Below are 16,645 nucleotides of genomic sequence, written 5' to 3'. Positions count from 1 at the left end.
ACAAATGACACCATTTTGGAAACTAGACCCCCTAAGGAACTTATCTAGATGTGTGGTGAGCACTTTGACCCCCCCAGTGCTTCACAGAAGTTTATAATGCCTGGGCGTGAAAATAAATAATTCGTATTTTTTTCCACAAACATGATCTTTTAGTCACCATTTTTTTATTTTCCCAAGGGTACCAGGAGAAATTGGACCCCAAAAGTTGTTGTCCAATTTGTCCTGAGTATGCTGATACCCCATATGTGGGAGAAAACTACTGTATGGGCACACGTCGGGGCTCGGAAGGGAAGTAGTGACGTTTTGGAATGCAGACTTTGATGGAATGGTCTGCGGGTGTCATGTTGCCTTTGGAGAGCCCCTAATGTACCTAAACAGTGGAAACCCCCCACAAATGACCCCATTTTGAAAACTAGACCCACTAAGGAACTTATCTAGATGTGAGGTGAGCACTTTGAACCCCCAAGGGCTTCACTGAAGTTTATAATGCCAGGGCATGAAAATAAAAAAATCGTATTTTTTCCAGAAACATGATCAATTAGTCCCCAATTTTTTCATTTTCCCAAGGGTAACAGGAGAAATTGGACCCCCAAAAGTTGTTGTCCAATTTGGCCTGAGTACGCTGACACCCCATATGTGGGAGAAAACTACTGTTTGGACACACGTCGGGGCTCGGAAGGGAAGCAGTGACGTTTTGGAATGCAGACTTTGATGGAATGGTCTGCGGGTGTCATGTGCGTTTGGAGAGCCCCTGATGTACCTAAACTATTGAAACTCCCCACAAGTGACCCCATTTTGGACACTAGACCCCCCTTCGGAACTTATCTAGATGTGTGGTGAGCACTTTGAACCCCCAAGTGTTTCACAGAAGTTTATAACACTCGGATGTGAAAATAAAAAAATCATTTTTTTCCACAAAAATGATATTTTTGCCCCCAATTTTTTATTTTCCTAAGGGTAACAGGAGAAATTGGACCCCCAAAATTGTTTTGCAATTTGTCCTGAGTAGGCTGATACCCTACATGTGGGGGTAAAACACTGTTTGGGCGCATGGCAGAGCTTGGAAGGGAAGGAGCACCATTTGACTTTTTCAACTCAGAATTGGCTGGAATTGAGATCAGACGCCATGTTGCATTTGGAGAGCCCCTGATGTGCCCAAACAGTGGAAACCCCCAATTATAACTCCAACCCTAACCCCAACACACCCCTAACCCTAATCTGAGCCCTAACCCTAGCCCTAACCCTAGCCCTAACCCTAACCCTAGCCCTAGCCCTAAGGCTGTGTGCACACGCTGCAGATTTTGCTGCGGTTCCGCAGCGGTTTTGGCTGCTGCGGACCCGCAGCAGTTTCTGCTGCGGTGTACAGTACCATGATTCCCTATGGGAATCAAAAACCGCAGTGCAGACGGTGCGAAATTTTCCGCGCGGATTATCTGCGGTTTTCAATCCGCAGAAAGAATTGACATGTCAATTCTTTCTGCGGATTCTCCTGCGGTTTGCCATCTCCTCTATTGAGATGAAAAACCGCAGGACAAAACCGCAGAGCAATCCGCAGGTAAAACCGCAGGTCTTTTGACCTGCGGTTTCACCTGCGGATTTTACAAAATCCGCGCGGATGAATCCGCACCTAATCCGCAGCGTGTGCACACAGCCTTACCCTAACGGGAAAATGGAGATAAATACTTTTTTTTTTAGTTTTATTATTTTTCCCTAACTAAGGGGGTGATAACGGGGGGTTTGACTTAGGCCTGTTTCACACTTCCGTTTTTTCAAATCCGTCAAAATCCGTTGGTTTCCGTTAAAAAACGGATCCGCCATTTTTTTTCAGGATCCGGTTTTTTTGTCCCATAGACTTCCATTAGCGGTTACCGCGGATCCGTCAAAAAAACGGATCCGTTTTTAAAAAAACGGATCCGTTTGCATCAGTTTCCGTCAAAAAAACGGAAACGGATCCGTTTGGCGGACACAAAAACGGAAGTGTGAAACAGGCCTTACTATTTATGGCGGTTTTTATGTTTGGCGGCTGTCACACGCTAAAAGATGCTTTTTATTGTAAAATAGTTTTTGCATCACCACATTTTGAGAGCTATAATTTTTCCGTATTTTGACCCACTGAGTCATGTGAGGTCTTATTTTTTGTGGGACGAGTTGACGTTTTTATTGGTACCATTTTCGGGCATGTGACATTTTTTGATCGCTTTTTATTCCTATTTTTGGGACGCAGAATGAACAAAAACCAGCGTTTCATGAATTTCTTTTGGGGGGGTGCGTTTACACCGTTCCGCGTGCGGTAAAATTGATAAAGCGGTTTTATTCTTCGGGTCAGTACGGTTACAGCGATACCTCATTTAGGTCGTTTTTTTATGTTTTTGTCGGTTTTATGCAATGAAAACTATTTTATATAAAAAATAATTATTTTTGCATCGCTTTATTCTGTGAGCTATAACTTTTTTATTTTTTCGCTGATGATGCTGTGTGGCGGCTCGTTTTTTGCGGGACAAGATGACGTTTTCAGCGGTACCATGGATATTTATATGCGTCTTTTTGGTCGCGCGTTATTACACTTTTTGTTTGGCGGTATGATAATAAATCATTATTTTTTGCTTCGTTTTTTATTTTTATTTTTTAAGAGGTTCGCTAAAAGGGTTAACTAATGGGACAGTTTTATAGGGCGGGTCATTACGGACGCGGCGATACCTAATATGTGTACTTTAATTGTTTTTTTTTTATTATTTCCAAAAAATGGATTTATTGAGGGAATATTTTTTTTTTTTTTCTAATTTATTTGGCGATTTTTTTAAATTTATTTTTACATTTTTTTTTAATTTTTTTTTTACTTTATTACATAGTCCCAGGTGGGACATCACTGTCCTGTGACAGATCGCTGATCTGTCACATCACAGATCACTGTGACAGATAAGCAATCTGTCACAGGCATTGAAGAAGACTTCCTCTTGCCTGCGCTTTGCAGGCACTGAGGAAGCCAGCTTCCTCAGGTCCCCGAAGGCCCCCGTCGCCATCTTGGATTCGGGGGCCTGGAGGATAGGAGCCCCCCGCAGCAGCGCTGCACATTGCGCTGCCGTGGGGGGCTCAGGGAAGCACGGAGGGAGCCCCCTCCCTGCCGATGCTTCCCTTTAACTCCCGGTACACCGCGATCATGTTTGATCGCGGTGTGCAAGGGGTTAACGTGTCGGGGGCGGTCCGTGACCACCCCTGACACATAGTGCCGGGTGTCAGCTGTGATAATCAGCTGACACCCGGCCGCGATCAGCGGCGCTCACCACGTGGGCGCCGCTGATCGCGGTAGACGTACTATCCCGTCCACGGTCATACGGGCCCGGGTACCGTGGACGGGATAGTACGTCGCATGTCAGGAAGGGGTTAAAATGTGGTGCCCAAAACTGGACACAATATTCCAGATGAGGTCTGACCAAAGAGGAGTAGAGGGAAATAATGACTTCACGTGATCTAGACTGTATGCTTCTGTTAATACATCCTAGAATTGCATTTGCCTTTTTTGCTGCTGCATCACACTGTTGACTCATATTCAGTCTGTAATCTATTAGTATACCCAAGTCTTTTTCACATGTGCTGTCACTTAGCCCTATTCCTCCCATTCTATATATGCTTTTTTCATTTTTATTGCCCAGATGTAGTACTTTGCATTTCTCCCTGTTAAAAACCATTCTGTTAGTTGCTGCCCACTTCTCCAGTTTATTTAAATCTTTTTGAATCCTCTCTCTCTCTTCTCTAGTATTAGCTATCCCTCCTAGCTTTGTGTCATCAGCAAATTTGATCAGTTTACCCTCAATTCCTTCATCTAAATCATTGATAAAGATGTTGAACAATACAGGGCCCAGGACAGAGCCCTGTGGTACCCCACTTGAGACATTCCTCCAACTGGATGTGCAGCCATTTACGACCACTCTTTGGGTCCGATCACTAAGCCAGTTATGAATCCACCTAACAGTTGCCTTGTCCATTCCATACTTAGTCATTTTTTCAATAAGGATTGTATGAGAGACTTTGTCAAATGCTTTGCTGAAGTCAAGATATACTATATCTACAGCATTTCCTTGATCCACCCAATCAGTGATACCGTCATAGAAGGAAATTAAGTTAGTCTGACATGACTTATTAGTTACAAACCCATGCTGACTCTGTTTAATCACTTCATTCTTATCCAGGTATTGACATACATGTTGTTTAATAATTTGTTCAAAGATCTTTCCTGGTATAGAAGTCAGACTCACCGGCCTATAGTTGCCTGGGTCCACCTTCTTCCCCTTTTTGAAGATAGGAACAACATTTGCTCTTCTCCAGTCTTCTGGCACTTCTCCTTTTCTCCAAGAATTTTCAAAGATTATGGAGAGGGGTTCAAAAATTTCTTCTGCTATCTCCTTCAGTACTCTGGGGTGTAATTCATCTGGACCTGGAGACTTGAATTCATTTAGGTTAGCTAAGTGTTTCCTCACTATCTTTCTGTTTATAGATATCCTGGATTCTTCTATTCCCTTAATAGGACAGTGAATAACAGTTGATGTTACATTTCCTTTCTGAGAGAAAACAGATGCAAAATAGGAATTTAAAAGTTCAGCCTTCTTAACATCCTGTCTTACCATGTCATCATTTTCATCCTGTAAAAATCCTATAGCATCTTTGACTTTTCTTTTACTTTTGACATATCCCCAAAATCCTTTATTATTGCTTTTGACATCTCTTGCAAGCCTCAATTCATTTTCAGCTTTAGATAATCTGATTTGTGCCCTGCAGGTTCTGCAGACAGCATTATATTCTTCTTTAGATATGCCTCCCTCTTTCCATTTTATAAACATTTTTTTCTTCCTTTTTAGCATGTGCTTAAGTTCTGTGTTCATCCATCCTGGCTTCCTTAAATGCTTCCTATTCTTCCCTCTTTTCGGAATTGTTAACAACTGTGCTTTGAGAATTTCATTTTTCAAGATTTCCCATCCTTCCTGGACATTTTTGTCTTTAAGGATATCCAGCCATTGGATCCCTCCAATTCTCTTTCTGAATCCCTTAAAATCTGCCTTTCTGAAATCTAACCTTGATGTCTGAGTCTTCACTGGTCTTCCGCCTCTAGTTATCCAAAATTCTAAAATAGCATGGTCGCTACTTCCTAGGGTCCCAGCCACTTTTACCTCCTCAACCATTTCCTCCCTGTTTATAAGGATTAGATCCAAGGTAGCAGTTCCCCTTGTTTTCTCCCTTACCTTTTGGAAGATAAAGTTGTCAGCAAGAGAGGATAAGAATCTCCTTGACCTGTTAGTTTTGCCTGAGAGAGATTCCCAACAAATGTCTGGATAGTTGAAATCTCCCATGACAACTATGTCATATTTTTTGGAGAACTTGGCCATTTGATGCATAAAGAGTTCACCCATAACTTCAGCTTGCACAGGCGGCCTGTAGTAAATGCCTACAATGGTGTCCTTTCCATTGTTCTGTCCTTGTATTCTTACCCAAACAGTTTCCACAGAACTCCCAGTCTCTGAAGCTTCAATCTCTGTGCAGATATACACGTTTCTAACATACAATGCGACACCCCCTCCTCGTTTATCAAGTCTGTTTCTTGCAAATAAGTTGTATCCTTCTAGTCTTGTATTCCAATCATGTGTATTGTCCCACCAAGTTTCAGTGATTCCAATTACATCATATTTCTTTTCCTGTGTTAATAGTTCCAATTCTCCTTGTTTGTTGCCCATGCTTTCTGCATTAGTATAGAAACATTTTAGTTTGTGATTGGTTTCTCTTTCTCCAATATATTTATTAACTAGATTCTTTCGTCTTTGTTCTTCCTTTCCACTTCTAATAGCAGAGTTCTCAATAGCATTTGTCAGGTGTATGGCTTTTTCTGGTCTTTTGCTTCCCTTCCCATGTTGTTCTAGTTTAAAGCTCTCCTTACATATGGGGGCATATTCAGTGGAGCATCATATGGGGGCATATTCAGTGGAGCATCTTATGGAGGCAGCATATGGGGGCATATTCAGTGGAGCATCTTATGGAGGCAGCATATGGGGGCATATTCAGTGGAGCATCTTATGGAGGCAGCATATGGGGGCATATTCAGTGGAGCATCTTATGGAGGCAGCATATGAGGGCATATTCAGTGTAGCATCTTATGGGGGCAGCATATGAGGGCATATCCAGTGGAGCATCTTATGGGGCAGCATATAAGGGCATATTCAGTGAAGCATCTTATGGAGGCAGCATATGGGGGCATATTCAGTGGAGCATCTTATGGAGGCAGCATATGGGGGCATATTCAGTGGAGCATCTTATGGAGGCAGCATATGAGGGCATATTCAGTGTAGCATCTTATGGGGGCAGCATATGAGGGCATATCCAGTGGAGCATCTTATGGGGCAGCATATAAGGGCATATTCAGTGAAGCATCTTATGGAGGCAGCATATGGGGGCATATTCAGTGGAGCATCTTATGGAGGCAGCATATGGGGGCATATTCAGTGGAGCATCTTATGGAGGCAGCATATGAGGGCATATTCAGTGTAGCATCTTATGGGGGCAGCATATGAGGGCATATCCAGTGAAGTATCTTATGGGGCAGCATATAAGGGCATATTCAGTGAAGCATCTTATGGAGGCAGCATATGGGGGCATATTCAGTGGAGCATCTTATGGGGGCATATTCAGTGGAGCATAGTATGGGGGCATATTCAGTGGAGCATCTTATGGAGGCGGCATAAGGGGGCATATTCAGTGGAGCATCTTAAGGGGACAGCATATGGAAACATTCGATGGAGCATCTTATGGGGGCAGCATATGGGGATATATTCAATGGAGCATCTTATGGGGCCTATTCTATGGAGCATTTTATGAGGCAGCATATGGAGCATAATCTATGGAATGTCTTATGGGGCCATAACCTTTATGGAGCAGCATATGGGGCATATTATTCTATGGAGCATCTTATGGGGCCATTATTAACCTCTGTGCAGCATTATATGGGGTGCATTTTGTATGGAGCATCTTATGGGGCCATCATGAACTGTATGGAGCATTATATGGGGCTCCTGATTCAATATGGATATTCAAAAACATTCAACCTACTGATGTCTCAATTAATTTTACTTTTATTGGTATCTATTTTTATAGTGGTTTGAAAAAACCACTATATTGTAATCCGAACGCTGCTAACTTATTCTTCTTATTATTATTATTATTAAGTTGATTTCCGCAATTAATACAGTACGAACCGCTACACGCACAGACTACGTTGAGGTGTCGTTTCGAAGCCAGCGTCCACGAGAGGTGTGCTAAGTATTTTTCGTGTCGATCGGATTTGTAGTTTTTGCGCAATTTGCATTTGAAAATTTTTTTTCCCGTCATTGGAATGCACTGTCTCCAATGCTTTTCAATGGGAAATGGCAAAACGTGCCCTGAGGCGATTGAAATGGCAGTTAAGCTCATTGATATGCGCAGGCAGACCAAGTTACTATGCCAACGCCTACGAATGTCACATGACGCCCCAAGGACAGAGCTTCTGCCACATAATATCAGCTCTTAAAGCGAAACCCACAGCACTAATGCAAATCTAGCTTCATCACATGACACATGCCCCTGAGAGAGAATGTACGCCAAAGTTGATTTAGAAGAAGCCCAGCGAGCCAAACTAGCTCTTAAAGGGCCGACGCGCCAAAGTGATTGTTAAAGGGCCAGTGCACCGAAATGAGTCTTAAAGGGCCGACACGCCAAATCGAAAGCTGAGCGACCCCAGGCTCCAAATCGGAGGCTGCGCCACCCCGGCCTCCAAATTGGAGGCCGAGCCACCCCGGCCTCCAAATCGGAGGCCGAGCCACCCCGGCCTCCAGATCGGAGGCTGATTGACCCCTGCCACAAAATCAGACCCTGAGGGGCCCCAACAAAATCGGACCCTGAGGGGCCTCGGCCACAAAATCGGACCCTGATGGGCCCCAGCCACAAAATCGGACCCTGAGGGGCCCCGGCCACAAAATCGGACCCTGAGGGGCCCCAACCACAAAATCGGACCCTGAGGGGCCCCAACCACAAAATCAGACCCTGAGGGGTCCCAACCACAAAATCGGACCCTGGGGGCCCCGGACACAAAATCAGACCCTGTGGGTCCCCGGCCAGAAAATCGGACCCTGAGGGGCCCAACCCACAAAATCGGACCCTGAGGGGCCCCGGCCAGAACATCGGACCCTGAGGGGCCCCGCCCACCAAATTGGACCCTGAGGGGCCCCGCCCACCAAATTGGACCCTGAGGGGCCCCGCCCACCAAATCGGACCCTGAGAGGACCCGCCCGCCAAATCGGACCCTGAGGGGCCCCGCCCACCAAATTGGACCCTGAGGGGCCCCGCCCACCAAATCGGACCCTGAGGGGACCCGCCCGCCAAATCGGACCCTGAGGGGCCCCAACCACAAAATCAGACCATGAGAGGTCCCAACCACAAAATCGGACCCTGAGGGGCCCCGGACACAAAATCGGACCCTGTGGGGCCCCGGCCACAAAATCGGACCCTCAGGGGCCCAAACCACAAAATCGGACCCTGAGGGGCCCAACCCACAAAAACGGACCCTGAGGGGCCCCAACCACAAAATCGGACCCTGAGGGGCCCCACTCACAATATCGGACCCTGAGGGGCAACACCCACAAAATCTGACCCTGAGGGGCTACACTCACAAAATCGGACCCTGAGGGGCCACAACCCACAAAATAGGAGCCTGAGGGATCCCGGCCAACAATTCAAGCCCTGAGGAGCCCAGGCCAAGGAATCAGATCCTGAGGAGCCCCACCCACCAAATCAGACCCTGAGGCCAAAGTGGCCCCTGAGAGGCACTCACAGTTAAACCGGATCCTGAGTTGAAAGTCTTGCAGGAGCAGCAGGCAAGTCTCTCTTAAAGGGGCAGCCGGGTACGATTTCAAACCACTATCTGTACTTCCTTCAGGAAATACACATCTAGTTATTTTTGAAATTTACCAGTAGCTGCTGCATTTTCCACCCTAGGCTTATACTTGAGTCAATAAGTTTTCCAAGTTTTTGTGTCAAAATTAAGGGGGGGTAGGCTTATACTCGGGTCGGCTTATACTCGAGTATATACGGGTAATCCTCCAATGTCAGCTGGACATGGTATGGGGATAGTTTATAGTTCAGTTAGTAAAGGCATCATACTTCTTGCTGTTAACTAGTTAATGCTTTCTTGACCACCACACTGCAGTGTCAAAAGAGGAAGACAGAGAGACAGGCAGCAACATCATATCAGAGAGCTCGTGACCTCAAAACACAAAATCCTCAGATCCTAATATTGTGACATAATATTAAGAATAATATCTATTCATTGATATTGCGCTATTAAATCCACTGACGGATCTGCTGTGAATGGCGAAACTCGCTGATGTGAAAGTAGCCCAAGTCACTGCCGACAGTGTCTGCATTAGTCATACTCGCCAATGGGGGGGGCAGCAAGAAAAGTGCCTAGGGCAGCACAAACTCTAAATACGGCCCTGCCTGCAGGCGTGAATAAATGTATATTACAGCCATCAGCCACGCACAGCTTAGAGATATATCATGGCACAGGTGGAATGTTTGCCCTGTAGATTATCACAATCCTCCTTGAAGTTAGTTGGTTTTAATACAAATTGAAAAGTCAGGATAAAGGGAAACTCTGCTGTTATTATACAGAAATTCACACTCGGCCTCACTGCACATTTACTGTTGTCCATCATAAAAGGGAAGTTTGGCCAGAAAGACTGGACCTGGTCTTGTAGGGACCATGAGACATTCAGCAGCACAGAAGGGAGAGAAGATTCATCCGATAAGATCTCAGGGATCTAGGAAGCCAACAGCATCATTACCCTCCGCTTTCTGTTACAGGCCCATCATAATACCTTTCTTCAAGTGATTTTCTAACTTGTCAGCACACTCTACGTACGCTGTCATTTGGCTTTATAGTTACAGATCTGGGCAGGTAACGGTCAGCGTCTTCTAATGTGAAGGAGACAATGGCTAATGAAATCAGTTATTAAACCTTATATAAGTCAGTTCTGATATGGTGTACCAAGATGGCGTCTGTGTCTTCAGACACCTTGGAAGGAATCCTTGGAATGCAGAAGCTAAGATACTGGATACCATATATGGAAGTGAAGTTGAAATAGACCTATCATAGACTGACACTGGCTACTCAGGAGATTGTGTGACACCCATTTCCTGTCTCTCTGTCTTGAGAATAAACTTCAGTTGTGTGCAAGCCTTTACTGAGAAAGGGGTAGACATCTAACTCTGTGTTCAGTGTGACTCTTTAAGAGTGCACTCGGCCTATATTGGATCAGGTGCAAGCAATCATATAGATCTCTCTTTAAGGGATCACCCTCACACTAATACCAGGGGGTAGGTGGATCCTCCAGGTTGTAAGTTCTATAGAAAAGGTCAAAGTCATTTGAACAGTTTTGGTGGAGGAGAATGTTGTGGTCAAGAGGCAAAATGGTGATCATGGTAATATGGCCGGACTACACCACCGATAAGGCAGCCACAGCCAGTGACTGAGAAGAATCTGTGACTTCTCTGCATTCAGTGGTTACTACTCACCTGGGTAGTCATATGTGGGAATCTCCTCTTTACACCGCTCATCATCTCTCACATATGTCTCTGTAGTATTAATATGGGTCAGATCTTCACCCTGAAACAAATATTGTAAAAGTCACCGACAGATGGAGAAGTCCCATCTATGATCAGCTCTAATCCTGCCATCTCCACCGTTCTCATTACACAAGTATAAAACATATAATACTGGTGGATAAAACAAGACTGAGCACAAGACCTTCACAGCCGTCTACACATCATAGGGAAGATCTCCTGACACCTTCTCTCCATCTACCTGATGATCCTGAGGAACATTGGGATCTTCTTGGTTACAGTCCTGTGGAAGAAGAGGACAGGGACATCTCTCTGGTGTTGTCCTCTTACTGGATAGATCTGGAGGAAACACATACAGGGACTGAATTCATTCTCTACATACAGATAATTATAGGCCGTGTGTATTTAGTCCTGTCTATTACCTTGTGATGTGAGGGGTTTGGGAACCTCCATTATGATGGTCTTGTACAGATCTCTGTGTCCTTCTAAATACTCCCACTCCTCCATGGAGAAATAGACAGCGACATCCTGACACCTTATAGGAACCTGACACATACAATGATACCGTCATCCCCCCGATCCCTTCATAGTGTTACTGTATAATGTCCCAGCAGTGTCACCTCTCCAGTCAGCAGCTCAATCATCTTGTAGATGAGTTCTAGGATCTTCTGGTCATTGATGTCTACATGGATCAGGGGGTGAGGTAGAGGCCCTGTGATTGGGCTCAGGGGTCTTCTCCATCCCTCAGACATAGGGTCCTGACAGTGATCACCAGAGGTCTTCTTCACCACTGTGTAATCCTGGTAATGGAGAGACACATTAATAAATCTCACTCCAGACATTTCCAGAGTCCTCACCTCTCCAGTTCTGTCCATCTGTTATTCCCACAGATAAGAATGATGTAATGTGACGTCATCAGAATCTCTCACCTCTCCAGTGAGACTGAAGAGGATCTCTAGGGTGAGGTGTAATATCCTCTCCACCATCTTGTCTCTGTCCATATCCATCCTTGATGGGTAAATCAGGAAAATTTTCTTCTGTAGAAGATCTTCCCTGAGAGGATCCGATAATGTAGAGACCTGAATGAGAAGATGATGAGCCGATGTAACATCATATGAATCCTGTGTAATAATACAATTACTGGAGATAATAAGGGAAACATATGAGATTTATTATTTTACAGTGCTTAGTTTTGTTCCCTGACGTCCCCCCAGTTCCATCATCCTCATTCCCTTCTTTTGAGGTCCATACCATCAGGCTCTTCTGTCCCCTCTCCCTCAGAGTAGCGGTCACATACCGGCCCCCAGGCTCACCCACCCACTTCCTTGACCACTTTTCAGCCTGGCTGCCGCACTTCATGTCCTCAGAAATACCAACTCTTATTCTGGGAGGCTTCAACATCCCCATTAACAGCCCTACTTCCACATCTGCATCCCAGCTTCTATCACTAACCACCTCTCTTGGCCTCTCACAGCTCTCAACCTCTGAGACACAGAAAGACGGTAACACCCTTGACCAGGTCTGTGTCCGGCTTTGCTCAATCTCCTACCTAAATAACTCACCACTTCCCCTCTCTGACCACAACATTCTCTCCTTCACGCTCACAAATCCTCGCCCACCCCAGCACACTCCTACCTATCACACATTCAGAAATCTACAAGCCATTAACCCTCAGACACTTTTAGACTCCCTACAATCTTCCGTCCCCAATCTCCTCTTTTTCCTGTAATGATCTGGCTGTTCATCACTACAACACACTCTTACAACCACCCTTAAACAGGTAGCGCCCCTCACCCTCAGAACCTCCAAACACAGAGTAAAACAGCCCTGGCTCACATCGCAAACTCAATTTCTCCAGCGATGCTCTAGGAGTGCTGAACGCCGATGGAGAAAAACCCGCACAGCAGAAGACTTCATCCACTTCAAATTTATGTTAAGAACCTACAACTCTGCCCTTCACCTCGCCAAACAGACCTACTTCACCACCCTGATCTCCTCACTAGCCAACAACCCCAAGAAACTTTTTGACACTTTTCACTCCCTCCTCAGGCCAAAAGCACAAGCTCCTATCTCAGACATTTGTGCAAATGACCTGGCCTCCCATTTTATAGAGAAAATAGATAATATCCGTCAGGACATCCGCTCCCAACCACCAAGTGCTGTGACTCCCATCCCTAATTGCATTTCCCCTGGCTCACTTTCCATATTTGATCCCATCACAGAAGAAGAAGTCTCCAGACTCCTATCTTCTTCTCGCCCAACTACATGCACTACCGACCCCATTCCCTCACAACTCCTCCAGTCTCTTTCTCCAGTCATCACAACTCACTTAACTACAATCTTTAATCTCTCCCTCTCCTCAGGCATTTTCCCATCCTCCTTCAAACACTATCATTACTCCATTATTAAAGAAACCTGCTCTCGACCCATCCTAGTCTACTGCAGCCTTACCCGTTACCTCTCCTCTCACTCCCTCCTAGACCCTTCACAGTCTGGCTTCCGACCCCTACATTCGACTGAAAGTGCACTTATCAAAGTGACCAATGACTTTCTGACAGCAAAATGTAACGGTGAACACTCTCTGCTCATTCTTCTCGACCTTTCTGCAGCTTTCGACACTGTTGACCACCGTTTCCTACTCCATAGGCTCCAGTCACTAGGCATTAAGGACATCGCTCTCTCCTGGTTCTCTTCCTATCTCTCTGACCGCTCCTTCAGTGTTTTGTTTGCTGGCTCCACGTTATCTCCTCTTCCTCTCGCTGTCGGGGTACCTCAGGACTCAGTCCTTGGCCCCCTTCTCTTCTCTCTCTACACGGCCCCAATTGGACAGACCATCAGCAGATTTGGCTTTCAGTACCATCTTTATGCTGATGATACACAACTATATATGCCATCCCCTGACCTTACCCCCGCTGTACTACAGAACGCCAGTGACTGTCTGTCCGCAGTCTCCAACGTCATGTCCGCTCTCTATCTGAAACTTAACCTCTCAAAAACTGAACTTCTTCTGCTCCCGCCATCTACTAACCTCCCTAAATCTGTCATTTCCCTCACCGTAGGTGGCACCATAATAACACCCCGGCAGCAGGCGAGCTGTCTGGGTGTTATGTTTGACACCAACCTCTCCTTCACATCCCATATACAATGTCTTGCCTGCTCTTGCCGCTTACACCTAAAGAACATCTCTAGAATCTGCCATTTTCTCACCAGGGAAACAAAAAAAACCGTCATTGTCACTCTGATCCACTCCCGCCTGGACTACTGCAATGATCTATTAATTGGCCTCCCCGCTACTCGACTTTGCCCTCTCCAGTCCATACTTAATGCAGCAGCCAGGGTCTTCTATCTGGCTAATCGGTACTTGGACGCGTCCGCTCTTCGCCAGTCCTTACATTGGCTGCCCATTCATTATAGGGTCCAATTCAAAGTACTTGTTCTCACCCACAAAGCTCTCCACAGTGCGGCACCCCCCTACATCTCCTCCCTCATTTCCGTCTATCGGCCTAGCCGACCGCTGCGCTCTGCAAAAGGCTTTCGACTAACCTCTGCACTAATCCGCGCCTCCCACTCCCGACTCCAAGACTTCTCCCGCGCTGCGCCAATCCTCTGGAATGCTCTACCCCAAGAAATTAGGACTATCCACAATTTGCACAGTTTTAGGCGCTCTCTCAAAACACATCTATTCAGAGCAGCCTATCACGTTCACTAATCAAAGTCATTTTATGTGCAAGTGTGAGTATGTAGCCCATTCACTATCTCTGTCCCCCACCTTCTCAAGAAGGCTGGACCATCATTGTAAATACATCATTGTAAATACACACCTGTACTTTGTATCTCCCCCACCTCATTGTAGATTGTAAGCTCTCACGAGCATGGTCGTCTTATTTTACTTTAATTATTGTATTGTTAACGTTGTTACTTATGACTTGTGTTTTGAAACTGTTAAACTGTAAAGCACTGCGGAATATTTTGGCGCTATATAAATAAAGATTATTATTATTATTATTTTATCTACTAATAAAACCTATATATTTAGGTCACAGACAACAAGCAGTTTCCTCCTCGGAGTCGGCAGCTGAACACGTTCCTCATAGACTCATCTTCCATAACGCTAATTCTCGTCTCATTACCGACACTGGAATCGGCATTAGCAATACTGCAGGAGATATTCATTACACGCGACATGAGAAATAACTCCTTCATGATGAGGACGACATCTTCATCTTCTACTGCGGCTCTAGAGACAGATTTGGCCAGAGTCAGTCACTGCCTCCATCCCCACCGGCCGTCTATATGAAGGTTTCCAGTCTTCCCCGCACTGGAATCTTCTCTCACGTTAGATCTCAGCTCTGAGTCACACACAGAAGTTTGAGGCTTTTAGAAAAGATTTTTAGTTTCCACAATCAACGCGGACAGAAATGATCTGATCCCAAAGTCTCCATGTACAGTGATTTATGGGGTTTATTTCTGGCCTTAGACTTTCCTATATTACAAGAAAAACTCCAGAAAAAGCCGATATTAAAATGTTTCTAAAGAAAAATTGGCTCCAACAATTCTTGTAAGAAGAAAAAAAATAACAAAAAAGCAGAAGACACATTGTATAATTTTTGACATGTTAAACATTTATTAAAAAGAAATTAATCTTTTTGGGCCCCAGAACACAGATGTACACCGCAGGGACGGCACAGGAGCGGCTGCAACAAAAACCCTGAGAGTTTAACCACTTGCTGATGTGAAAAGCAAACATGGCATCTAAGAAGTTGTGACAGAGTTTGGCTGAATGCCCCCCGCCTCCAAGTACTCGATAGTATGGGGCGGCCTAGTTACTGCGATACTTACATGCCTAATAATGGGGTCTGGGCTGCAATGTATGAAGGTCTATTAGGCCGGGCCAGAGGCAGCGTCCAATAAGTTACCTTATAACGCCCCCATACACATTAGACTAAAGTTCCATGAAGGCACTGATTTCGGGGGGTTTGGCCGACCATATAATGTATTTGGGGGCCTCCCGACAGATGTCAGGGCAGAGAAGGATCCGGCATCCTGAATTTCAGAGGATAATCTGTTTGTTCTTCCTGTAGATAATCCTCCTCTAGAGGAGTCTGGAGGCGACTCTCTCATACAGACCACAGGAAAGCTGGAATATTTGTGTGTATGGGGGAGTCGGGAGAGATAGCCGTTTGCCAAATGACCATTCAGCCAACTCTGATCTCATCTGTATGGGGCCCACCATCCAGGTAAGGTGGAGACACCTGACCACACTCCAACACCGGCACCTCCACACCACAAAGTAGTGTAGCAAAGCACCACGGGTGGCTCCCTGCTTGGAGTGTAGCAAAGCACCTTTGGTGGCTCCCTGCTTGGAACACGAAACGTGCTGGGAGGCGGGTGGAGTTTAGTTTGCACTCAAAAGAGCGGGAAGAGTTTAGGATTTGGTCAGTCTGACAGAGTCAGAGGAGGAGAGAAGATCCCCGGAGTGGGATGGATGGAAGTAAGTGCTGCAGCCGACCTCAGTGACCTGGGTCCGCTGGCACAGGAAGGAGACATTATAGAAAGCCTGACTCTCCATGAGAAGGAAAGGATTGTACGGAACGCAAGGAGAGGAGGATTAAGGATTAGGGTTAGAGGAGAACCCTTCCCAAGTTCACATCGCAAGGCCGGGGTCCGGTCCCCGAGGTTGTATGGATACTAATGGTCCTGCAGCAGACACCGGAGGAATAGAAGTTGTCACCACTTTATTCCTACACAAGACTTGGGGGCACAACAGCATCATGAGTGAGCCGGGACTAGGTAGTAAGGAGTCCCCGAAGCAGGCCACAGCTGTCTGCCGTACAAGTAGAGTTCATAGGAACATCTGACAGGAGGAACTCCAGTGTAACTCAGTACTGTGATTACTATAGGCGCAACAAGGGAGACATTCAGAAAAGGCATATGTTGGCGGAGTGTTGGAAAGGAGTACTTTATCTTACCTGGAAGTTGGCTGAGCTCCTGACCCGGAGGACACGGCACG

The 16,645-nt window shown here is 45.7% G+C and overlaps 2 protein-coding genes across 2 annotated transcripts in view; one reads left to right on the top strand and one right to left on the bottom strand.

The window, feature by feature from the left end:
* The window catches only part of LOC141076791 (gastrula zinc finger protein XlCGF66.1-like), a 31,641-nt gene extending 19,793 nt beyond the window's left edge, over positions 1 to 11,848 (bottom strand). Inside the window, exons 1-5 of the mRNA XM_073564100.1 lie at positions 11,565 to 11,848; positions 11,256 to 11,435; positions 11,058 to 11,181; positions 10,877 to 10,974; positions 10,588 to 10,678 (exon numbers count right to left, since the gene is read on the bottom strand). Of these exons, the coding sequence (XP_073420201.1) occupies positions 10,588 to 10,678; positions 10,877 to 10,974; positions 11,058 to 11,181; positions 11,256 to 11,435; positions 11,565 to 11,642 (571 nt within the window). The 5' untranslated portion in view covers positions 11,643 to 11,848. The remainder of the gene's footprint in view (positions 1 to 10,587; positions 10,679 to 10,876; positions 10,975 to 11,057; positions 11,182 to 11,255; positions 11,436 to 11,564) is intronic.
* LOC141076815 (uncharacterized) overlaps positions 1 to 16,645 on the top strand; it is a 918,929-nt gene that overhangs the window by 678,577 nt on the left and 223,707 nt on the right. The window lies entirely within an intron of this gene.

This window comes from Dendrobates tinctorius, unplaced genomic scaffold (genome assembly GCF_039654945.1).
Source record: "Dendrobates tinctorius isolate UK_male_01 unplaced genomic scaffold, ASM3965494v1 ptg000430l, whole genome shotgun sequence".
NCBI lineage: Eukaryota > Metazoa > Chordata > Amphibia > Anura > Dendrobatidae > Dendrobates > Dendrobates tinctorius.
The sequence above is the reverse complement of the archived record's forward strand: the minus strand, read 5'-3'. Positions and strand labels throughout refer to the sequence as shown.